At 44.1% G+C, this 24,261-nt stretch overlaps 1 protein-coding gene across 17 annotated transcripts in view; it reads left to right on the forward strand.

Annotated features, from left to right (window-relative positions):
* LOC118512906 (putative mediator of RNA polymerase II transcription subunit 26) overlaps positions 1 to 24,261 on the forward strand; it is an 89,005-nt gene that overhangs the window by 59,946 nt on the left and 4,798 nt on the right. For 7 of the 17 annotated variants that reach the window (XM_036058035.1, XM_036058036.1, XM_036058031.1 and 4 more), the window contains 15 exons: positions 2,739 to 2,812; positions 10,934 to 11,388; positions 11,491 to 11,739; positions 12,396 to 12,473; positions 12,867 to 13,085; positions 13,153 to 13,258; positions 13,411 to 14,379; positions 15,505 to 16,644; positions 18,778 to 18,878; positions 19,014 to 19,128; positions 19,566 to 19,696; positions 19,805 to 19,981; positions 20,090 to 20,192; positions 20,718 to 21,485; positions 22,073 to 22,272. In XM_036058035.1, the coding sequence (XP_035913928.1) occupies positions 2,739 to 2,812; positions 10,934 to 11,388; positions 11,491 to 11,739; positions 12,396 to 12,473; positions 12,867 to 13,085; positions 13,153 to 13,258; positions 13,411 to 14,379; positions 15,505 to 16,644; positions 18,778 to 18,878; positions 19,014 to 19,128; positions 19,566 to 19,696; positions 19,805 to 19,981; positions 20,090 to 20,192; positions 20,718 to 21,485; positions 22,073 to 22,272 (4,885 nt within the window). Of the gene's footprint in view, positions 1 to 2,738; positions 2,813 to 10,933; positions 11,389 to 11,490; positions 11,740 to 12,395; positions 12,474 to 12,866; positions 13,086 to 13,152; positions 13,259 to 13,410; positions 14,380 to 15,504; positions 16,645 to 18,777; positions 18,879 to 19,013; positions 19,129 to 19,565; positions 19,697 to 19,804; positions 19,982 to 20,089; positions 20,193 to 20,717; positions 21,486 to 22,072; positions 22,273 to 22,487; positions 22,650 to 24,261 lie in introns of all 17 variants that reach the window. The other 10 variants (XR_004906362.1, XR_004906363.1, XM_036058041.1 and 7 more) reach the window with 10 other exon arrangements.

Consider the following 24,261-nt stretch of genomic DNA (forward strand, 5'->3'; position numbering starts at 1 on the left):
ATCTGAACTACCGGAAATCTTCTTGACTGAAAAGAGCTTCCGTTCGCTTATATCAATTAAAAAATGAGAACTTACAAAGAAGCTTCAAGCTTTCCGAGCTCTCGAATAAACACGATATAGCTTTTAGAGAACATTTCTCAAACATACGAGTTCGGCAATAGGTACGACTGTGGTTGTGTCTCATTTGAATAATCATTCTTTTGTAATAAAATGCAATAACATCATCTTACACGCTTCGAACGTTGACAAAACCCCGTTCTTTCTCTCTTTAATCCGTGCTGAAGGAAGGAATAGTAACAATCCCTGCATCATCATTTACCTCAACACAACTAATTTAAACCATATTTTACGACGCGTCGCTCCATCGTTTGATCGATAGTTGGCCAAGACGGAGTGGTTGTAATACTGTTCGAGTGACATGGTTTACATGGTGGAAGAAAAGCAACGGAATAAAAAGTCGAAACAATCTTATAGCTTATTTACGAAAAAAGATTCACGATTGGCGCGTGGTTGTTCTGTATTTTTTCCACCCAAATATGGATTGTTTCGTGGGCGTGAAGGAGAAGGAGAAGGTGAGGGTAGGATTTTATGTAACGTATTGTGTAACGGTTTAATAAAGCCGCGATGAAGCACTTTGTCTGCCGTGCCTTCTTATTAAGATAATGGATAGTATTTGATGCCTTGTTTTGTTATGCTTTAAGTTAATTGTCCGTGGTATGCCGCCGCCTTCTTCGCTCATCGTTGGCAAGGAAGGCGAAGCCGGTCATTAATTTTTGGTTTTTTGATTGTCGATCTTGTTTTTCCCATCGCTTAATTTGATTAAAACATTCCAGCAGCACGATCGTTGACAGGGCGTTTTGTTTTCAATTTTGCATGCTTCCCATGCTTTTGTGATATAATTCCTTTGATTGATGAGACACTTAATAAATATTATAATTTTCTGTTGCAAATTATAATATTTAATATTAGTAAATTGATTTTCTTTGATGGTGTAAGATTGGTTAATTTTCTGTAAAATTGTTTGTTTTGAACGATGGCCAGGGAGGTGATCAATAAATTTGATGCTAACATGGTTTGGAATTCTATTAACTCAAGAACCATTTGTGGATTATTTAAACAAAGTTTATAAACATTAGGTTTATTTTTCACGAGCCATAATAAATGACTATCCAGCCAAAACCAGGAGTAATTGGAATTGGAATTGGAAGGTTTCGACCTGCCATTTCTTTCTCCGACTTGATTTTTCCCGCTGACTTGCCTGCCACAGTCCTGCGTAATAGGAGTTAGTCTGAATGGGATTCGATCGCCGTATGAAGACCGGCGCCATAATCGCCTCGGCCACCGAGCTACCATAACCGACAAGAATCAATTGAAATGATATGGGAACTTACAGTGCGAAAGCAAGTAGTATAAACAGCATATAAACATTGTGTCAAAAATAAGCAATTTTCCATTGTCGATTTGGGATTTTACGGAGCTGAAAATTTGTTTTCCCCATGTTAAGAAGGGTTAGTGAGGTTGAATTGCATTTTCAATGTCGGATTAGCATTTTATGCTATTGACATATAGTGTTAAAGCCAGGCTACACGAGGCGAGATATCATAAGGATTTCGCCTCCTCGATCTTAAATTTCGGAAAAAATTCGCTTCTCTCTAACCCTCTCTGTCACCTGCTATGCGTTACCGTGGTGATTTTCAGTTGAAGAGAAAGATAGCATGAAGTGGTCTAAAACACATGGGGGGGGGGGGGATGAACCGAGATGATTTTGACGTAAAAATTTCGCCAATCCCCCCCTTTGAACCGATTTTTTTTGGGCTTCCCTCATCATGTAAAGCCTGGCTTTTACAATATTGCATTGACCTGACAAACCCTGTAACTAATCAGAAAAAAATCGGGGGAATGTATGGTGGGATCAATTACATGTTATGAACTATGAGCTACTTATGCCATATTACCTACCATATTATATATCTAAAAAAATCTAAACTAACTTTAAAACTTAAAAATAATTGTGACAAAATTCTACAAAAATTTCCAAAAAAATTTCCATTAAAAAAAAACAATCAGAAAATAAAACAGCGCCAAAATCGTGTTCTGACTGCACAATACAATAACGTTTCAACTATTTCGATGAAACTTTGCCAAACAAACACCGAAACAAGAGAAGAGAAAACAACAACGGAAAATAAATAAGAAAGAAAAAAATGTCCAACGAGAATTGTCTGTGTGACCATTTCGAAGTGACAATGTGCCGATTGCTGCTTTTGGTCACTTTTGTTGCATCGTTTCTGCAGCGCAACGATGTCCAACGGTGTGAAACAATTTAGCGAAGTTGGATTTGTTATTTGCTGCCATTCCATTCTCTTTTTTTCGCAAATTTTCCCACCCGAAGATGCAGTTTGGAGTTCGCAAATTTTCCATTTCCATTTCAACCGTAACCAATTTAGCGAACGGTGCTGTGCTGCTGCTTGTCCTACTTTTCTATGTGTATATCTGCTCGCTGCTCTCGTGGAGGATGGTGGGTGATGCAGTTTTGCTTTGGTTGTTTCTTTTTCCCTCCACCAACTCTAAAGTGACGGTGTTTTCAAGGCGGTCATAAATTTAGCATAATTTAGCTTTCAGATATGTGTGTGTGTAATTTTTTTTGCACCCTTCTTTTCACTTCCCCAGTTTTTCCCATTTACGTCCCTTTTCTCTCGCACTCACTCACCTGCTCACGTTTCTTGTTTCATTTTCAGGGCTACAATTCAAGCGTTGGCGGCCTATTTGGATGCATTCCAAAAAATTGCAGATGCTGCCACCAACTCTCGAGGTAAGTGTGTATGACCGTGCACATTGGGTCGGGTTCGTTCTGGTCGTGATTGGCCTCGGGGGAAGATGGGTGGAAAAAAAATTAGAAATAAAATAGCAAAACGAGGGATGCTTCGGTGCGACCGGGACTGTATGCGAGTGGGTTGGCAAAATGTTTATCACTATCGTGCTAATATTTTCCAACAGTTGCGAAACGAGCAATACGGTCGGTCAGGTGGGAATCGAAACATTGAAGAATAAAAATAAGTCCCTAATTACCCAGCTCATTATTATTATATATGCGCTGGCACAGTCCGCTTGAGCTGGGAAGGGTAACGTCTCGAATGCTAAGAGCATAATAGCTATTACGGTACATTCCCACCATGTTTGATATCTTGCCATTTAAAACCGTCGTAAGATTGCAAGGGTCCTTTTCGGAAGTCCAACAAAACACATTATAACTCTTGTTCTATGAAGTCTCCTGAAGAAAGGAGCTGTGCTTAATCGTACCTTTTTCAAGGTGTAGTTGGACAAATTCCCCGTACGAAGGGCTGACTACTTTTCTACGGGTAAAATTAAGTCACAGAAAGCCAGAAATGGCAGGCCGAGACCTCTCGAGGTTGTAGTGCCAAAGAAGAAGAAGAAGAAGTAGGACAAATTCAAACTGTCTTCATATGGCAGGATCGGGGATCAAATCCCATCCAAGATCGCTTCTCCATACCCAGAAATGATGGGTAAAATTAAGGCACAGAAGGTCAGAAATGGCAGGCCAAAACGTTTTTGATTTTAAAGTGCCAAAGAAGAAGAAGAAGTACAAGCAGAAGAAGAAGGAGAAGAAGTAGAAGTACAAGCAGAAGAAGAAGGAGAAGAAGTAGAAGTACAAGAAAAGGAGAAGAAGGAGAACAAGTAGAAGTACAAGCAGAAGAAGAACAAAAAGAAGAAGGAGGCGAGGAAGAAGAAAAAAGGCGAGGAAGAAGAAGGTTAGAAAGAAGAAGGCGAGGAAGAAGAAGGCGAGAAAGGAGAAGGCGAGGAAGAAGAAGGCGAGGAAGAAGAAGGCGAGGAAGAAGAAGGCGAGGAAGAAGAAGGCGAGGAAGAAGAAGGCGAGGAAGAAGCAGGCGAGGAAGAAGAAGGGGAGGAAGAAGAAGGCGAGGAAGAAGGGGAAGGAAGAAGAAGGCGAGGAAGAAGAAGGCGAGGAAGAAGAAGGCGAGGAAGAAGAAGGCGAGGAAGAAGAGGGCGAGGAAGAAGAAGGCGAGGAAGAAGAAGGCGAGGAAGAAGAAGGGGAGTAAGAAGAAGGCGAGGAAGAGGAAGGAGAGGAAGAAGAATGAGAGGAAGAAGAAGGCCAGAAAGAAGAGGGCAAGGAAGAAGAAGGCGAGGAAGAAGGGGAAGGAAGAAGAAGGCGAGGAAGAAGAAGGCGAGGAAGAAGAAGGAGAGGAAGAAGAAGGCGAGGAAGAAGAAGGCGAGGAAGAAGAAGGCGAGGAAGAAGAAGGAGAGGAAGAAGAAGGCGAGGAAGAAGAAGGCGAGGAAGAAGCAGGCGAGGAAGAAGAAGGGGAGGAAGAAGAAGGCGAGGAAGAAGGGGAAGGAAGAAGAAGGCGAGGAAGAAGAAGGCGAGGAAGAAGAAGGCGAGGAAGAAGAAGGCGAAGAAGAAGAAGGCGAGGAAGAAGAAGAAGGCGAGGAAGAAGAAGGAGAGGAAGAAGAAGGCGAGGAAGAAGAAGGCGAGGAAGAAGCAGGCGAGGAAGAAGAAGGGGAGGAAGAAGAAGGCGAGGAAGAAGGGGAAGGAAGAAGAAGGCGAGGAAGAAGAAGGCGAGGAAGAAGAAGGCGAGGAAGAAGAAGGCGAGGAAGAGGAAGGAGAGGAAGAAGAATGAGAGGAAGAAGAAGGCCAGAAAGAAGAGGGCAAGGAAGAAGAAGGCGAGGAAGAAGGGGAAGGAAGAAGAAGGCGAGGAAGAAGAAGGCGAGGAAGAAGAAGGAGAGGAAGAAGAAGGCGAGGAAGAAGAAGGCGAGGAAGAAGAAGGCGAGGAAGAAGAAGGAGAGGAAGAAGAAGGAGAGGAAGAAGAAGGCGAGGAAGAAGAAGGAGAGGAAGAAGAAGGCGAGGAAGAAGAAGGCGAGGAAGAAGAAGGCGAGGAAGAAGAAGGAGAGGAAGAAGAAGGCGAGGAAGAAGAAGGAGAGGAAGAAGAAGGCGAGGAAGAAGAAGGGGAGGAAGAAGGAGATGATGATGATGATGATGATGATGATGATGATGATGATGATGATGATGATGATGATGATGATGATGATGATGATGATGATGATGATGATGATGATGATGATGATGATGATGATGATGATGATGATGATGATGATGATGATGATGATGATGATGATGATGATGATGATGATGATGATGATGATGATGATGATGATGATGATGATGATGATGATGATGATGATGATGATGATGATGATGATGATGATGATGATGATGATGATTGATGATGATGATGATGATGATGATGATGATGATGATGATGATGATGATGATGATGATGATGATTGATGATGATGATGATGATGATGATGATGATGATGATGATGATGATGATGATGATGATGATGATGATGATGATGATGATGATGATGATGATGATGATGATGATGATGATGATGATGATGATGATGATGATGATGATGATGATGATTGATGATGATGATGATGATGATGATGATGATGATGATGATGATGATGATGATGATGATGATGATGATGATGATGATGATGATGATGATGATGATGATGATGATGATGATGGAGGAGGAGGAGGAGGTAAATGGAGGGGAGGTAAAAGGAGGGGAGGTAAAAGGAGGGGAGGTAAATGGAGGGGAGGTAAAAGGAGGGGAGGTAAATGGAGGGGAGGTAAATGGAGGGGAGGTAAAAGGAGGGGAGGTAAAAGGAGGGGAGGTAAATGGAGGGGAGGTAAAAGGAGGGGAGAAAGCAGAAGATGATGAAGAAGAAGAAGAAGAATATGAAGAAGAAGTAAAAGAAGAAGATGAAGAAGAAGAAGGAGGATGAGGTCAAATTGTAACACGTGACTAAAGCAAGCCTGTGAATCGTTGTAGACTTCAAGTAACTTTGCATTCTGCGACATTCGATCGAAACAGATTAGCGCTACTGTGTCTGTTATATTTTTTTATACTGTGTGAACAAAACCTCGAAGATTAATACAAAAATTTTAATTAATCCTATCATTGGATTGCCTTCACACTACATTGACCAAGGCATATCATAAATTCCGAATTTTAAGAAAGAACTGTTTAATGTAAAAAATGTCACAAACTAGATGACGTTTGTGTGAAAATCTACTTTAGATGCCTTCTAGTTTTAATTGGACCATATAATATTTAAACGGCTATTTCAAACAATTAACGTCCTGTAAATTAGGACCGAATGTTATAGCCCATTTGGTTGTGATTTATTGCTCTTCTAATCGTTGCATAAGCTCAGTATAAAAATTATGAAGCAATGCATTTAACTGACAAAAGGAAATTTGAAGCAAACTCCCCATTGAGGTCACGAGTTTGAGTCGCGCGCTAAAAGAAACCCCCCAGTATTTAACTTCTCTCAATGCTACTACGCTTCAAAATGCGTATCGAATGTGACTGCATTGCGGATCAATACCATGTGTGCTGTATGCTCTCCACACCATTCGTGTCTCTCCACACCATTTTGGCACACATAAATTCGCCCCAGCATAAGCCAACCAGCTCGTCGTCGTATAACTTTAACGACTTCGAACGAACTCGCCACAACAACTGTACGTTGTTTTGTTTTTCACAGCACTGTGGACAGTATTCGGGAGCAGCAGCAGCATAAATCTAGAGCGACTACTAGCTAGCTACTGCTCTTTCCGCCCTCAAACAACACAACGCACACATGGTCACCCAGGACGCTTTGTTTATTTGTTCCGAATCATTTTGTGTAGCTCGAAAGTGTGTAGAACGCTAGCTTTTTCGTGTGTTTTTCCTACGTACGAGCACATGTGTGTTAGTTTTCACGCTTCCCGCTCAGCTGACACGGGCAGGCTGCATGCATGCTCTATGTTGTGGACCTCCGCAGGGGGTGGTGGGATAATAGCAACTCTAGCAACTACTGCCTGCTGGTGGTCGTCGTCACTGGTTTGGCCAAAAAGTGGCCATCGTACAAACCGTGCAGTAGCAGCAGCAGCAGCAGAGTCGAAGATGAAGGAGCGATATTTTTAGCCGAGGAAGTCAATCTCGAAGCGAACCAGCGAAAACATATGTTGCCTGTCCTGTTTGCGGAGCATGGCCGAAAGGGCCAGCAACCAGACCGGGGGGGTTGCTTTGGGTGATGTTCTGGTTCTTCGTGAGGGTCGACAGACAGAGCGAGAGAGAGATAGTGAAAGAGCAGTAAAAAAAAACAAACAAGTGTTTTTTACGCCTCAACCACAAACATAAGGGAACGATCTGGGTGGAGGGCATGGTCAACGTCCACCTTTCACAGTGTAAAGTCAACATTGATCAATTCCGAAAATATATTACCTATTCGAAGGCTGGTAAAAACCCGAACGCCCGTGTGATATAGGGACTAGCAGGAGTGTCCGCATCGGTTAGCTGTTCACAGGTGTAAAACTTATAGACCGTGCCCGTTGACAGTTGACAAGTGTTGCGTATTGTAAGACAATGTTGCTTCCCCAAACACTTAGATCTGTGTAGAAATAATCGCGCTCAAAAATCGCATTTTATAACAACATTATTTACAGCAAATAGGGATTTTTGCTTGCGTCCCTTGTTAATCATATTATGTTGCATTGTCCGGCGTCAATCTCATGACGTGAACGACGTACAGAAGTGCATTTTTAAACTATTGTGTGACTTTGAAGATCATTTGAAGATCACCACTTTGGTCAGAACATTATTAGAGGAGGCTCTCCGATTGAGCTTTGGTCAAACAATTTCTGTTAGCCGCTTCTTATAGTTGGGTGGAGATTTGGCCACCTTAGTTACATCCTCTCTCTAACCAATATACCGATCACCGCCGATGATCTGATCAAAGGACCAAATGTGTCTTGTCTTTGACACTTGTTGAAGCAGGCAACAACCTCCGATAGAAACTTCTTCATCAATCTGTTCATGTTTACAATCATCCCAGCATTAAGAATAAAAGGACCTACTCGGAGAGGTTGTTATAGTATTCAGATTAGAGACCAGCGCTAATCTCCACAGTGGTGGACACAAAATCCCACAACTCATGTTAGACTTTTTTAACCGTTTTAATCGCGATGGTTAAGAAGAACCTGCGGGATTCCTAAAACGATTTTCCTCGCCCAAGATTTCGCATAATATTCGTACGTATTCGGTCTGATCGCTGATGAAGCCATCTGATCTCCGATTATCTTCACCTGATACTAAATTTTACGGACATACTAATCTATTGCCTGCTGGCCTGGAACCTGGTCCTCTCTCGAATCCTACTGGTCAGACCGAAGCCAGGGAAATCCCTCATGGAGGGTCGAAGCAATTCTGACGTGCGAAATTCCTACTGGTTCTGGTCATTCAAATCTGCCAATGTCATGACTAGTTTGGCCCATAAATTCTTCAAGACAACTGATTACGCACCCAAACAGGAAATATCATTCAAATAATTCTATTATCTCCAACGAATACGTTAAAATGTCATAGCGGGTAGATAAATAGTGCCGTCAGGTGTGCTACACAAATTAGTAGACGATTTTCCCCCCTTAATTTTTTAACCACGTAAGCTTCCGTGTTAACATGCTCCGATGAAGATAAATCATAGTGCGTGCTTTAACAACAAAATATGTAAAAACCATCCTTAAAACAGAAAAAGAAACAAATCTATCCATACAAAACATAACTCTCCGCACACCGTAAATGAGTGCTTACCGGATGAATGCCCGCTTAACCAGTGTGTGGCGCGCAAAAAAAAAGATACGGTCGGTCAATTCACTCGCACTTCCTTCCGTTATTTTCGCTCGATCGTTCGTTGTTTTTTTTTAACTAATAAATCCCCCCAAGAAGAGTTGTGGCCCGGGACCTAATAATCGTCCAACGTTCGGTCATTTCCATGCCATGTTCGAGTGAGGCGTTTCGGTGAACGAGAGTAGAAAAAAAACCCCGCAAAACAAACAGAGCCCGCTCCACGAGTGTGTGGTTTCGGTACATGAAACTACGGTACACAAATATAAGCAGCTCCTTCGCGCTATTGCGATTACAGTTCGCGTGTTCCCGTCGACCCACGTTTGTAGCCAGTGGCACGGCGGAAGGGCAAGCGCTGGAAGGGAAAACTAAACTGTAAACAAAACTCCACTTCACTAATTGCTGGAGACGCTTAAAGTACACCCTCGAGTGTGTGTGTGTGCGCGCGAGGCGCCGTTAAGCAGCTTTTTTGTGGTGGTTCACCAGTTTCTGTACACTCCCGATCAATCAATTGACCGATTATTGCCTTATTACCGATGACTCTGACCGACTGACTGACTGCGTGTGTGTGTGTGTTTGTGAAGTGTTCGTGTGCCGTTTTGCTTCACCATTGCTGCTTGTGAGTAGAAAGTAGGTTCCCTCACCATGAAACAGCTCATGGACTTGGGCAAATATGAGCATCTAAAAAAAAATTTGTTTCGCCTCCCCAAAACTCAAGAAGGTGTAGAAGGGGTGAATCGGCAAACAGAAGAAGACAGAAGAATTGTTTAAAAACCACTTCACTTTTTGGCACTGGAGTTTCATGAGGTCACTTTTTTTTAAAAAGCAGCGCACAAGAAGCGACGCACTTCGGTCCAAAGTTATGGAGAGAAGTTTAATTGTGGAAGTGCTGTGTGAATCAGCTCACGCAATCGGGGCGTTTATTTTACGCGGCCCGATGCGGCAGTACAAATTTCAGCACAATTGTACGATTTAAACTGGTGCAGTCATAAACGTTGGCTCTCCCTGTTCAGCCCGCCGCCATTAAGTTAAGTTATTGATCGTCCGCTGTAAAGAAAATGAGTTTCGAAAGTGTCCGACCCGTGTGAGGCTACCTGTTTAAGAATTTAAAATCACAATAAGCTAATCTGCATAATGATGCGTACACAGATGAAGTCAGCATTGGAAGAGACAGAATGGAGTGACCCATATCTGCATCATTAGGCATGTGTAGAGCATCGAGAAACCAGATTTAAATGCTCGCAAGAGACAGTAGGCCACCTCAGAGTGAACAATTCTTCCCGCCTTCGTCCAATCGAATCCATTCATGTGCAAATGAGTAGAAGATGCGATCACGGAATAATTCCAGTCCAAACACAAGCCCGAGCGAGTTGGCGACCAGTGAGCGCCCCAATAATCATATACAGAACGGAAGGAGGAACTCGAGTATTCCAATTTGTCAATAAAGCGCGCCACTTGTGTCTCGGTGCCTTATCAACCTAAACAAACACACTTCCATTGCTGCTGCAGTTGTTGGCCCGCTCCGTTTGCTTGATTGCTTGCAGCGGTTCCGATTCCGATTCCGACTGCAGATGCTAGTGCCTCTCGTCGCAGCTGATGGCAGAGGCAACAACAGCATAAAAAAAAAGTTTGAAAAATTTAACGATCCACAACGAACTGGCTGCGCCGCTATATTTATTCCGTTAGCTTTATGACGCCACTGTGTGTGTGTGTTTGGGTTGGCCGCGTACAGTCCGCCGATTAGCTGTGGCTGCCCCTTTTGATAAGGCATGTAAATTGTGGACGCTTGGAATGGTTTGATTGCGTTCGGTTATAGCCACTGGTGGTGTGGTACCGAAGGTGTAAGAATATTGACGACGAGGCGTCGTTCGATTGCATACCGACTCCGGATTTCAAATTTGGAGTTAGAGGATATCCGTCCCATGTTTCTAGCAGCTTAGAACGGAAGCCAATTATCACGTACTAATTAACGCCGTCAACGCCTTTTTCGTGATGGGGCGGACCTAAACTTGCTTCCATGTGGAGACTTGGAGGCCTTTTTTTATGCCTTCTAGACACACATCTGTAATGGGTTTCTTTTTTAAATGTTCAGCACGCTCGATCGAGGGCGTCTGGATAATCACTCTACAATATTCTTACAAACGATACTTTACAATGTGTACACGTCGCTCACAATAATGTGTTTTTCTCCTCTTTCTAACCCCAAAACGTTCAGGAGCCACCAAAGAAATTGGAACGGCACTAACACGAGTCTGCCTCCGGCATAAGGCGGTCGAGAGCCGGATGAAGAACTTCACCACCGCCATCATGGACTGTCTGGTGGTGCCGCTGCAGGAGAAACTGGAAGACTGGAAAAAGCAAGTGACCATTATCGATAAAGACCATGCCAAAGAATACAAGCGGTGCCGGGCGGAGCTGAAGAAGCGCTCGAGCGACACACTGCGGCTGCAGAAGAAGGCGAAGAAGGGTGCCGCCGACAACCTGCACGTGCTGGTCGAATCCTCCATGCAGGATGTAACGTTGCGCCGCTGCGAGCTGGAGGAGGTCGAGCGAAAGTCACTGCGGGCGATCATGGTCGAGGAGCGGACGCGGTACTGCACCTTCGTCAACATGCTGCAACCGGTGGTGCACGAAGAGTGTGAGGTTATGTCCGAGCTCGGTCACCTACAGGTATGGTGGTGCTGGCGACCGGGGAGTAGCTGCCTCGTTGCCTCGTTGCCTCGTTGTTTTGTCTGGCACATTATTCTAATGTTCTTCTTTTGCTCCGTGTAGGAAGCCATGCAGTTGATAGCGATCGTCACGAAGGATCCCGCCCAACTGCCGCAAGCCTCGGAGGAGCTGATCCTCGAGTCGAAGGCCAACATTAGCCTGTACCCGGATTCGCCCGGCGGCTCCAACTCGCAGGGCGGCTGCTCGAACTCGCTCGGTTCGCGCAAGAGCTCCGTCTGTTCGATCAGCTCGATTAACAGCAGCAGCAGTGGATCCCCGGGCCACCATCAGTTCCAGCGATCGCTATCGCAGGTAAACATCGATGAGACGAATCGGGAAGCGATCGGAGTTTTTTTTTGTTTCTAACTTAAGTGTGTTGGTAGCTAAACTCGCTGCTTACTCGGTGCATGTTATAGTAGAAAGCAGGTCTGATTGTAAGCGCAATTCCTAGCTGTGCCTAGTCGTTGTAATAGCTAAACGCTAGATTAGATCGGTAACTCTATGGGTGGCAATTTAGAGCTGTCACGCTCACGCACGAGGCTTAAATACAATAGGATATTGCAAAAAGAATTCAAATTTGGAGGATAATTCCTTTTAGCGTACTGGAGGATCTGGCAGCTAAGGGCCTTTTATACCTTGATCGAAAACATCAAAGAAATAATTCATGAAATTAAGGTTTTGCTGAGACATTTCCAAGTTCTCTTTCCAAGATTGATTCAAGAAGATTCTATTCTAATCTATATTTCTACATATTTAAATTAAGTAATGTTTGCTTAATTAATGGCAGTGATCACCACCATCTTCTCAGCTACATCTTTTATACTTATAATTTTCATATGCTCTTAGCTTACTTTTGTATGTAATATCATTTAAAATTATTCGTTTATTTGTTTGTTATTTAACGTTGCTGTTTCTCTTTTTTTTCTTTTCCGTTTTCTTTTCCTTTCCCAATTTTGTTTTATTTTTAGTACTCCCCGGCGATACGTTTGAAACCCGGCGAATCGAGCGATAGCGGCTTTTGCTCTTCACCAGCTTTAACTTCACAGGTTAAACACCTTTGGTTCCTTTTGTTTGTAATTTTTATGTGCCAAAAAACACACACTCCGCGTTGGATTTTATTTTTTTACCATATAATTCATTTTGAATGTTTTCGATATCAGTCCGTCATGGCGCACACGCTTTCACACATCCATAATAAGAGCCGCCAGTAGCTTAGCGTGCATTTGTAATGAGTTTTAATTTGTTTCCGTTGTTGTTTAATTTAAATGATAAAAGTATGTCCCTTCTCTTGTGTTGCGCTGGTGTGACTGATTGTGTGTGTGTGTATGTTTGGTGTTTTTTTGCAAAATTTCCATTGTTTTCTGGCTGGGAAACCTTTAGCGCATTAAACTTGATAAGAAACCCTCCAATCGTTTTCCTTTTTCTCTCTTCTCCCTTAGGCTTCCACCTTAGCTAGTCAATCACATGCGGTATCAACGTGGCCACCACACACACAGGATGCAACGTCGACAGTCGACCGTCCGCACACGATTTCGTCCGCGTACGAGAAGGGCCATCAGCGACCCGCCCTCACGGTGTACACCTTCCAAAGTCCGGAAACGATCGCCGAAACGCAAAAATCACCGGCCAACGTGGCCTGCCGACCACCGCTACCAGTGGTAAGCTCGCAGAGCAAATTCACAGCCAAAGCGTGTAAATTAATAACTTATCTCTTACCTATTTTAGCGTTGTTCCTCGCTGGAGAGACCACTGTCGACGACGTCCGTGAAAAATGCCAACCCTAACGTGCCGCGCCAGTGTCCGTCTCCAATTCCAGCGCACATTACCAAAGGTAAGCTGAAGGGAATCTTGTCTCCCGAGTGTTGTTTTCCATCCCCCTTTTTTTACTGTACTAATGGATAGAGTTGCGTGCCTCCCCGAATGAATCCGAATGTCCCAAAACAGAATCTCCTACTAATAACACACGAAACGGGCATTTTACAGAACACCCTCAACTCCAGCCCACCTACGTCAATATGACGGAATTGGCTTCGATGGCTGCTTCTAAAACCACTAACAACAGCAACACTGTTAACAACAACAACCACCACCACCATACTACAGCATCCAGTAGTGGCGGCAATAATGGCGTCGGCAGTAGCAACACGCCCAACAATGGCCAGCAGCAACCGGTCCCGTCGAGCGCGGCATCGTCCCATGCGCACGTGCTGTTCCAGCAACCGAACTCGCCCGTACTGTCGTCGGCCTCGTCGCTCATCTCGCCCGACTCGAATGCGACGAACGCGATCAGCTCACCGGACGTGTCGGCGTGCAGTACGCAAACGCCGCAGAACACACCGCAGACCGGTTCGCCCGGTACGCCCAACTACAGCAGCATCGGTGGCGGTGCCATCAAACTCGGGTTCCGCAGCACGACGCCATCCTCTACGGGCGGTGGCACGACGGCCGTAACGCCCAGCGAAAGTAATATTGACACTTCCTCCAACCACACGATCACGATCGACGACAACGAGGAGCATTTCAATACGAGCACCTCCGCGTCCGCAAACATAACATCTGCCACCATCAGCACTTCCGATACTACCACCATCACCACCACCACTACCACCGCAACTAGCGCTACTAACAAACCATCTCCTCCTCACTGTTCCACCGCCGCCGCCACTAGCACGCTCAGCACCGCGGGCGGCGCTGGTGGTACACCGTCGAAAAGCGTGCTCGATAAGGATAAAGATATACTCAAACGTACCGGTTCAGTTCTAGAGAAAACGTCCATGTTCGAGCAGCAGATCAACAACAACCAGCTGCACCAGCCGACACTACCGATCCAAACGCAGCAACAGCAGCAGCAGCAGCTGAGTGTACCGACATCACCGAACGCACTGTACGGGCGACGGACGAACGAAGAAATCTACAAATCCGCCGGTCAGTTGCTGCTGGATCGCGATGCAGGTAAGCGAACCCCGTTTCTTTTTCTCTTTTCAGCAGCCCATACGTCTGTGGCTCTCTCTCTCTCTCTCTCTCTGTATTTCTGTACAAAAAACTATCCACTAACGATTTATAGGACTGATTTCGTCTTATGCCATACGAAACTCTTTCTAACGTACCGTCAAGTCAGCGTTTTTTAATGTCTAGCATGCAAAAATCAGATTTTTAAAATAAAAACTTCAATCAAGAGCACATACAAGTAAAAAAAAATAAATTAGTTAAGTGTATTCTAAGTGCACTTTTGCATGAAAACAGAAGCTATAAAGATGAAAAAAGTAGTAAACAAGAGATAACAAAGAACTAATTTTGATTTCAAATCAGTACAAGACAAAACATCACAAGGAACAAGTGCATGAAGAACATAAAAGAATAGAAAATTGCTCGTTGTATAATTGTTTAAGTTGTTTGTGTTGTCATGTGCTACAGCTCGCTATTTTCACGCACACGATGTGATGTTCACCACTCGGCTGCTTCTACTTTCACGCTTCCATCTTGTATTCGCTTCCTTTTGCATCTGATATCATTTACTCGTACTATCGTTTGTTACGCTTTAATGTATCTGTTTGTTGTCCTTTTCTTCCTTTTCAAACTCACCTGTACAATTGTTTGTCTTTTTGTTCTGTTTTTGTACTACTATCTGTTTATATGTGTTTTGTTTTGTTGTTCTTTTTTTATTTACTCTTATTTTGTAACTTCTCCGTTCTTTGTATGTACACACGTTCGCTATGTTCATGTGCTCCTGCTCCTGCTCATTTACGTTATAATACACCGCCGCTGCCCAAAACTGCCAAAATTGCACCTCTCTGAAAATTCACGAAACCGCTGTTGTTTGCAACCTCCCGACACCCACATATATGTACGTTTAATGTTGTGTATCAACCACACACACACACGCGCGCGCATCCGCTGATTTTGGGGGGCACACGCTGCGCGCCTGTACTGTTGCTGCCCGCTCAAATGCCCGCTGCCGCTAATGATTCTCGCACTGGCAAATACGCACGCACACGTTGTTCGGTACGGTTGTGTGTGTGTGCCAACAACCGACAAAACGACGATCCGGCCAAATCCTCGCCCTCGCACCTTTGATAGACTGCATCGACAAGCAAACGATCGAAGAACTAAACAATCTGATTGGTGAATTAGATCTCTTTCAACGAGAGCACGAAAGCGCTCTGCTAGCTCAACAGCAGCAGCAGCAGCAACAGCAGCTTCATCATCCACACCATCCACCACAGCTGCACGCACGGCACCGATTTTCGAACGGGGTCGCATCCGACGGGACGACCGATTCCGATACAATCCTAGCGAATGGCGTCAATAACAACCATCATCATCATCATCATCACGGTTCGATGGTGTCCCGGAACGCAGGTGGTTCCAATGGGTTGCTCGATGCAGAGGATGACGGTCTGCAGATGGAGCAGCAGCGGACCACCGGCACGGCGGACCGGCTCCCGTCATCGATCTCATCCAGCAACAGCAATCTGGACGAATACCTGAGCAACCATCAGGCGGGTTCGGTCGAGGAGACGAACGGTTCGATGACGAACCTGGCGGCCAAATACAGTAACCACAGTGTGGTGAGCGACGATTACCCAACCGTAGGCCAGTACCGGCGGACACCACCACCGTACACCACGCAACCGCAAGCGCACCATTCGCTCGGGCTGAGCGCATCGGCCGGTGGTTCCACCCAAGGGCTGGACGGCACCACCGGGTTCGAGAATCCTTCCTTTATGATGGAAAATTACTACGCCCAGAACCGTAGCGAGGTGGTTGTGCTGCGCTGCAAGGACACCAGCCGCAACAGTCTAAACAATGCGCCGGACGATCTGCTCACCGGTAGCGGATTGATGCAGCTGAACGGCACACCGGTGGACAATTCGCAGCATCCGCAGCAGCGGCTAAGTTCGTTCCGCGTGACCAACTCTAGACCGGCGTCACCCGCCTCGATGTCATCGTTCTTTGGCATTAGCTCACGCTCGCCAACGCCGTCCCTTTCGCTACCGGTCACGGCAAACTCGTCGCCGCAACACCTTCACCATCATGCCCACGGAGGCGGAGGTGACGCGAATGACCCATCGTCGGTGGTGGCGGCAGGGTCCAATTCCAATCACCACCATCCGGCCGCCAGCTCTAGCGTCGCCACGGCAGCACCGACCCCACCGTACGACGATCGTATCAATCGCAATAAACCCGCCATCACCCCGAGACCTGCATCGTTATCTGGTTTGTTTGTTTGTTTGTTCGTTTGTTTCACTTCATTTCACGTTTCCCGTTTCCCTTCCCGCGTCTGTTCGTTCTTTTGTTTGTATGTTTTATTTTTCATATTTGCATCGTTTGTTGAACCTGCATTCTTCTACTATCAAACCCTCTCATGCACATGCTCATCTCATTAACTCTCATCCTCATTAACCTAATTTATCATATCTAGAAGCAGCTCACGGACGTATGTACTCTGTGTTGATTTATGTGCGTGTACGTGTTGTTTCATCACCTTCCTTCCTATCGGGAGTATAAATAAGTCTAGTGCGTTTTTGTTTTTACAATAATTTGTTGTTTTCAATTTGATAACAATTGTTCGTCGCTAGAGGTGCTCGTTTTGCTCATCTACCACCTGGGAACGTTTTCCAAGGGGGTGACTCAATTTTTGACTACTCATCAACCAATATGTTGTTTGCAAAGAAATAGATATAGACATAGTGCCGGCCTTGATACGACAGGACCGGGGTTCAAATCCCACCAGGATCGTTCCCCCATAGTTAGGACTTACTAATCAGCTACATGGTATCGAGAGACAGAAGAGAGAGAGAGTGAGAAAGCAAGAGAGTGAAGAGAGAGAGTGAGAGAGTGAAAAGAGAGTGTGAGAGAGTGAAGAGAGAGAGAGTGAGAGAGTGAAAAGAGAGCGTGAGAGAGTGAAGAGAGAGAGTGAGAGAGTGAGAGAGTGAGGGAGAGAGAGTTAGAGAGTGAGAGAGTGAGAGAGTGAAGAGAGAGAGAGTGAGAGAGTGAGAGAGTGAGGAGTGAGGAGTGAGGAGTGAGGAGTGAGGAGTGAGAGAGTGAGAGTGTGAGAGTGTGAGAGAGTGAGAGTGTGAGAGTGTGAGAGAGTGAGAGTGTGAGAGAGTGAGAGAGTGAGAGTGTGAGAGTGTGAAAGAGTAAGAGAGTAAGAGAGTAAGAGAGTGAGAGAATGAGAGAGTGAGAGAGTGAGAGTGTGAGAGAGTGAGAGAGTGAGAGAGTGAGAGAGTAAGAGAGTAAAAGAGTAAGAGATTAAGAGAGTAAGGGAGTAAGAGAGTAAGAGAGTAAGAGAGTAAGAGAGTAAGAGAGTGAAGAGAGAGAGAGAGTGAGAGAGAGTGAGAGACTATGTCTGGGATGATTTCGTAAGGTTTTGCCAGCTCATAATAGAGAACATCAAGTTGGTCCCACCGAATATACCGCGCGATCTTCTCAATTGATTGACCACGATCAGATTAAGTATAGATTATTTGATGTCGATGTCACAGTTTGGTTAGGAATTTGGATTATCGTTATTGACCCACTCCAAATTTTCTTAGAGTTCCAAACCGTCATTTCCTATCCTAGACTCCGAACTAGCTTTCTTCATGTAGAAAAAAATGATGGGAAAAGCCTTGCAAAAACATATTATTTGGTACAAAATGTTCTAAAATCCGCAACGAATTGATTTATACTCCCGATGCTCTGCAAATCAAACTGTTTAAAATCCTTTTTAAATCGTTCTTGTTTTCATTGTTGTAGTATCATTTGTTTTTTCTGTTAAAAACGCATTTAAATACTCAGATGATGATGTTTAATTTATATAAATAAGCTTTTTTCCTAAATTATTTTAAAACACAAATTTATGTTGTACGTTGTCGTATCCGTTGTTGCTATGTATTGTAACTATTCACTGGTTTTGTGTCACCATGTTTGTCGTTTTTGCATCATATTTCACTGCTCATAAAAATGATTCACTCCATCAGTGTTGCCTCCGTTTGGTTGCAAGTGCAATGTTCTATTACTATCATGCTCATTCATACAAATACCGTCCACCTACCGTCAGACATGCCATACTCGAACGCGATCCCCCCACCTTTTTAGCTGTAGCAGCTAAATACCGTTCAACTGTGCTCTGTTTTGTGCGAACGTTTAAACCTCTAATACGTAACACATTAAACTACTAGCCGAACGTTAGATAAGACGATGAACCATTTGATTTGTATTTACTGTTGCAGCTACAACCCACCACTATACTGACAATCATCACATTGCCCTGTTTCTCTTAGCAAAGTATACTAACGGTTTTTGTTTTTCACCCTTTTCTTCCTTCACCCCGGCCCGTTCTGCATCCCCGTTTGCATTCCATTACAGGACCAACCCGGGTCACCCGACGGGCGTCGGTCAACACCGTGAAACCGCCACCGCCAGTCCGGCGCAGCTCAAGCGTAACGCCTAGTCCTAGCGTAGGAACTGTAGGTACAGTACGATTGGGCATCCGAGCCAGAAGTTACTCACCGTTTCTTTTTTTTTCGTTCTCTTGTTTTTTTTCTTCTTCTTCGTTTCTGTTTCGTTCCCGTGTATTTTTTTGTTTGTTTTTTTATCCACAGAATTCCACTACCACCACAAATCTTGCCCAGCAAAGCCTAGCTTACACCTCATCAGAAAGTTTACCACCACCACCTGCTTATCTGTTAGATTCGGCCGCCGGAAGTTCACCTAGTAGTGCGTTTCATCTTATTTCATTTTAATTTACCCCATTTCTCGGAAGCTGGTGCCTTTGAGGGGTGGTTTTCAATGTCAGTCAGTTCACGAGATGATGGTAGACTGACATTTAAATCTGCCCTGTCGGCAAACCGCCATCCTGTCTAGCTCTGTAATGCGTAGAAAACTGGCTCACTTGGAGTCGGCCGTCGTATGTGTAGGATTTGATTTACTACTACTACTACTAGCCTTTTCTTACTTTGCGCTGCATCATCAGTCGATCGCAAAATAGTTGCTCATTGCTATCATTGCATGACACTTCGATGCACCAGTGTAAACGTACTTATACTAAACGTGCTATTTCCGAGCTCCTGCGCAGAGAGCGAGTCTGTGTTTAGTTCAACACCCGAAAAATCGTTTCGTTTTCCGTTTGTTTCTTCTCACGCCCCACGTTACAGTTTCAGGAAATGTTGCGGGCACGGTGAAGGCTCTGAATGAGATAAGGCACACGCCGGCCAGTCCGAGCGTGCTGCGAAGGGCTCAGCAGCAGCAGCAAAGCAATCCGCCCTCGAATCAAGGATCACCTACGGTAATTTGGGTCTCGATTGCGTAGTTTGAATCGCCTGCGATCATCATATAAATGTCACACGCATTTTTTTTTCTTCCCTTGGCTCATCCATTCATTCCGCGCTACCAGCAATACGGTACCAATCTGTACGGTACTTTACCCTCCAAGCATGGTCACGATCACAGTACTGTCACAGCATCATCGCCTGCCGCTGCGCCTGTGCAGCAAACACACTATCCTCCATCTCAACACCATCACCCCAGTACACCACCAAACTCATTCCATGCCACTGATAGTAACAAACCGGTACTCACCTTTTCCACTTACCTACCGTTTTTGTACTTTGCTATGTTAAACGTGACTCTGACAAAATGTTTTCCTTCGTTCGTTGTTCGAACTGTTTGCCACCTTTAGCTATCGAATCGATCTCCGAAAACGAATCTCCACCAACAGGGAGGGATATACGCACAACCGAAACAACTATCGACCATGTCCAGCTTCCGTACCTCAAGTCCTGGTAAGTAGAAAAGCAATTGCGACAATATCACAATTGTTAAGATTATCTGATGCGGATTCAACTTAAAGGCCTAGATATGAGACTGTTTTAATGAACAAAACGTCACATTCTTACCGAGTATTTAAATCACAAATGTCCGAATGCATTTTACTTGCGAACTCAATTTCGCTTTATAAACAGTACGAGCTTCGCAAAAATTGTCATAGATGGCGCCACATCGACTTTAGTGCTACGATGGCGGTTGAGTGTTTTATTTAGGGGACAGCAATCACCCGCTAGTTCTAAGTATTTTCTATTGAAATCCGGCCGCAACATAATTTAAGACCAAATTTAATGTCGCTTCACCGTAGAGTTCTATTGCCAACCGAAAAATTGAGCTTTATTATTAGATCATTTATTTAGATTTTTGAAATGTATCCGTAGTGGAATAGAGATGAAAAATCTCAAGCATTTTCTGTTGCCTGTTGAAGATGTGAATAAATGATACACACTTATAATAATTACTATTTCTCTCCCCTATTCCAGGTCCCCAGAAACCAAACAGTAGCTTCCTCGCACAACTGAATGCCAAGATAGCACCGAACAAATCATCCCAATCACCGTCACCTGTGCCCTATCAGCAGCAGCAGGCAAACAACTACGGTTACACGACCGCTCCTCCGTCCGGCAGTGAGCTGATCTACCAACGATCCACCCCGGTTGATCCGCGAGCGTACAACAATAATCAGCAGCAACAGCTGCAACAGCAGCAGCAGCAGCAGCAATACTACCACCAATCGCAACAGCAACACCAGCAGCAACCTCCGCCGCATCCACCACGAGAGGGTAAACACTCAATCTATTCCGCCGCTAATCAAACCTCTTCACAGCAACACTACCAGCAGCACCAGCAGCAGCAGTACTATCACAATCAGTATCCAACGCAGCAGACCCACCAACAGCTGCAATATCAGCAACAACAATCCTCGCCCTACTACTACCAACAGCAGCAGCAGCAGCAACAAGCGCCTCAAAAACAGCCCCAGTACGGTCACGTGTTGCCCCCGGCGGGAGCTGCTAGTAGCAGTAGCAGTAACAGTGCATTGGCCGGTGGAAGCTACGCAACGCAAAACATTTACGTCTCGACGAACCCGTTCGTCAGTTCCGTCCAAACATCGGCTGGTGGTGGTGGTGGTAGTGGCGTTGCTTCCGTCGGTAGCTACTCCCCTTCGTCCTTCGGTAAAGGCGCACGTCACCACGACGATGTGGCTGCCAGTGGTGGCGCTAGTGGCAGTAGCACCCCAAACCGGACAAGTAATTTTTCAAAAAACCATCCCACACTCTTCCTTGTACCTTTTTACGTGGTTCTGTTGCGCTTGTGTTCTGATGTTTGATTTTCTACTTTGCGTTCATTCGTGTGTGTGAACGGTTACGGCTTTGTTTCTTTGTATCTCGTAACCTTCCGCTTTCCATTTGTTTCGTTTTTTTCTGTTGCTTTTTTCATTTAAAAAAAATAATATTCTTATCTACCGTAAGGATTGTTGCAATTGAGTTCTGTCCTTATTTTGTCGTGTGCCCATTTATACGTTGCGTGTGATTTGTAGAGTATTGTTCATCGAACGGCTTGTGAAACCAAAAAACTTCAGTCCATTCAGTCGGATCTACGCGCGGAATGTACCGAAATGTGCACGTACATATTGTCGTTTGAGACTTGCATTGATTTGCTGCCTATCATCACTGCGACGTCCGATTGGTTGCTGTAGAATGCTGTGCTAAAACCGTCTTGTTATTTACGCTTTATTACAAGAGTTGTATTTTGACCGCATGTTAAACATATTTGCTTCGCCCCCCTATATGCTAAAACCGCTGTATTAATGAACCTTCCACACCTTCCGTTTTAGATCATCACAGCCGCAACAGTTCCGCAAATAATAATGGGGCCGCTGCTGGCGGGGGTTCTGCACCGGGCGGCTCAGCAACGCACAACGTGCTGGCGAAAACTAGTGCCGGATTTCTGGAGAATCTAAACGCTCGTCTCGCCGAGCAACGACTTTCGGGCAAAGCGTTTGCCGTTCGGAATCTTATCAACAGTAAAGCGCTGGTAAGTGTTTTAGGAGGTCCTTTCGGGAGGGGAATATTTCTGGTAGGTGAAAATCTACCAAACAGAAGTCCGCGAGTGTGGGAATGTTCCGCCCTTTCTCTCTCTCTCTTTCTTACCTATGGTTTTTTCTTTTCTTACGTTTCATTTTATTTCAAAAAACATACAAAAACACAATGAACCCCTTGAAAAAAAAATAAAATAAAAACGCGCTCTAGCACGACAACGGTGAGCGCTACTATAGCCAACAGTTTCACTTTTAAGCAATGCATTGCGTATTTAAGTGGCGCAGTACGCTCGAGATGGTGTGGCCGAGGTGAGGAACGTGTGACTGTGCAGTACTTAATAATAGCGTAACGTGACCACAGTTTTGTCCAAAAGTAATTACTTTACTCTTCGTTTTGTTTTTTCTTCCTTGTTTTCCCATTCCGTTTCGTCTAACAAAATAATGTTTATCCATTGCGCGCTACCACCGATATGGCTGTTTTATGGCTCCCGTTTTTTTTCTTTCCGATTTTCTACTTTACTTCATCACCTTAATATATCTCACACTGGTTTTATTTTTTTTCGCCGCATACTACTAGCGTTCATTGTCGCACATAATGATGTACGATGTTGTTGGCAGAACACTCTACTGCCCAGTTTGCTTTTCCAGTTCACGCGTCTCCTTTGGAACGTGTCCATTACTCAAACTAATCGATCGATTTGTGTGTTTGGTTTCTTCTCTTACTCGATACTGTTGCTGTTGGTTTTTTATTATTTTTCCCGCGTGGTTTTATGTTTTATTCATTAGTTCTAAATTAACTACTGGTTGACTTGTGATACGCTGTCTTTAATTGATTTAAATAACATAAAAAAGCTACTAATTTTGAATCGAGATTTTTTTTTGCGTTCTTTTGTTAAATTTTAGTTTCTTATAAAATCGTTTTAAAACCATATAAATATAAAAACTACCGTATGTAATGGTCATGTTTAGTATGCACATACAACAAACACACACACACTGTATCAATATGTGGTAGAAGGCATATAGGCGATGAACACAGACACCCAAACAGAAAAGCTTTTTGAACGTTCCTTCTTTCACTCCAACCTTACTACGCTTCACCATATGAAGAGTATAAATTTACGTACTTTCTATTTCGTCACGTCCAGCTTAATCTTTTTTTTTAGTCTCGTATTACCTCTCACCTTACTTCGTGTTGATGCGATTGCTTCCAAAACTGTTCTACACCTGGGATGCAGCATATCGACCACATATAGGGGCACACAGACACTGTGGGATATTCATGGGAGCAAAGTCATCTATTGTAGAATCATGTTACAGTGCCACAAAGACGAAATGGAACAAATTGAAATCGTTACGCGTTGTGTTAGATTTTTTTATATCAACTAATAATTCTAATGCTTTTAATCAAATAAGATATATTTTTCTAATTCAAAGTAAGGAAGGAGTGCTTTAATCGTCTACAAATTAGTTAACTATTTGGCATTTTAATAATCTTCCAATCAGTTACTCCTAACCATATTCTAAATTCAGCCTCAATCAAATACCTTTCAGCTTTTTCTGCATGCTTAAGCGCTTTTTCCATTGGATATTCCAAGTTCATGATGTTTGACAGGCAATAAAACATTCATCCACATGTTTAAAACTAAATGCAGTTCGAGAAAAAATACAAAAAATCGGACATTGTTCAGATTTTTGTAATCGCATAGCGAACATGTGAACGTTAGTTCTTTAATCTGAAAACTACTCTAAACAACCGTTAGTTTAATTCATTCTACATTCGTAAGAGAATCTAAATTTAATTATTAGGCAAAACACAAATCCATGCTTAACACGTTAGCTGCCACACCAATTTTGGTCGTGTTTCCTGCCTGGCCGAGCCGTTTTGTCATGAAATTGTATTCAAGAAGAGGTTTGCTATGATACTACGTTTGTCTCACTCTTACATATGTATATTGTGACATTCAGTGAGAGAGATGGAGTGA

This window comes from Anopheles stephensi, chromosome 3 (genome assembly GCF_013141755.1).
Source record: "Anopheles stephensi strain Indian chromosome 3, UCI_ANSTEP_V1.0, whole genome shotgun sequence".
NCBI classification, from domain to species: domain Eukaryota; kingdom Metazoa; phylum Arthropoda; class Insecta; order Diptera; family Culicidae; genus Anopheles; species Anopheles stephensi.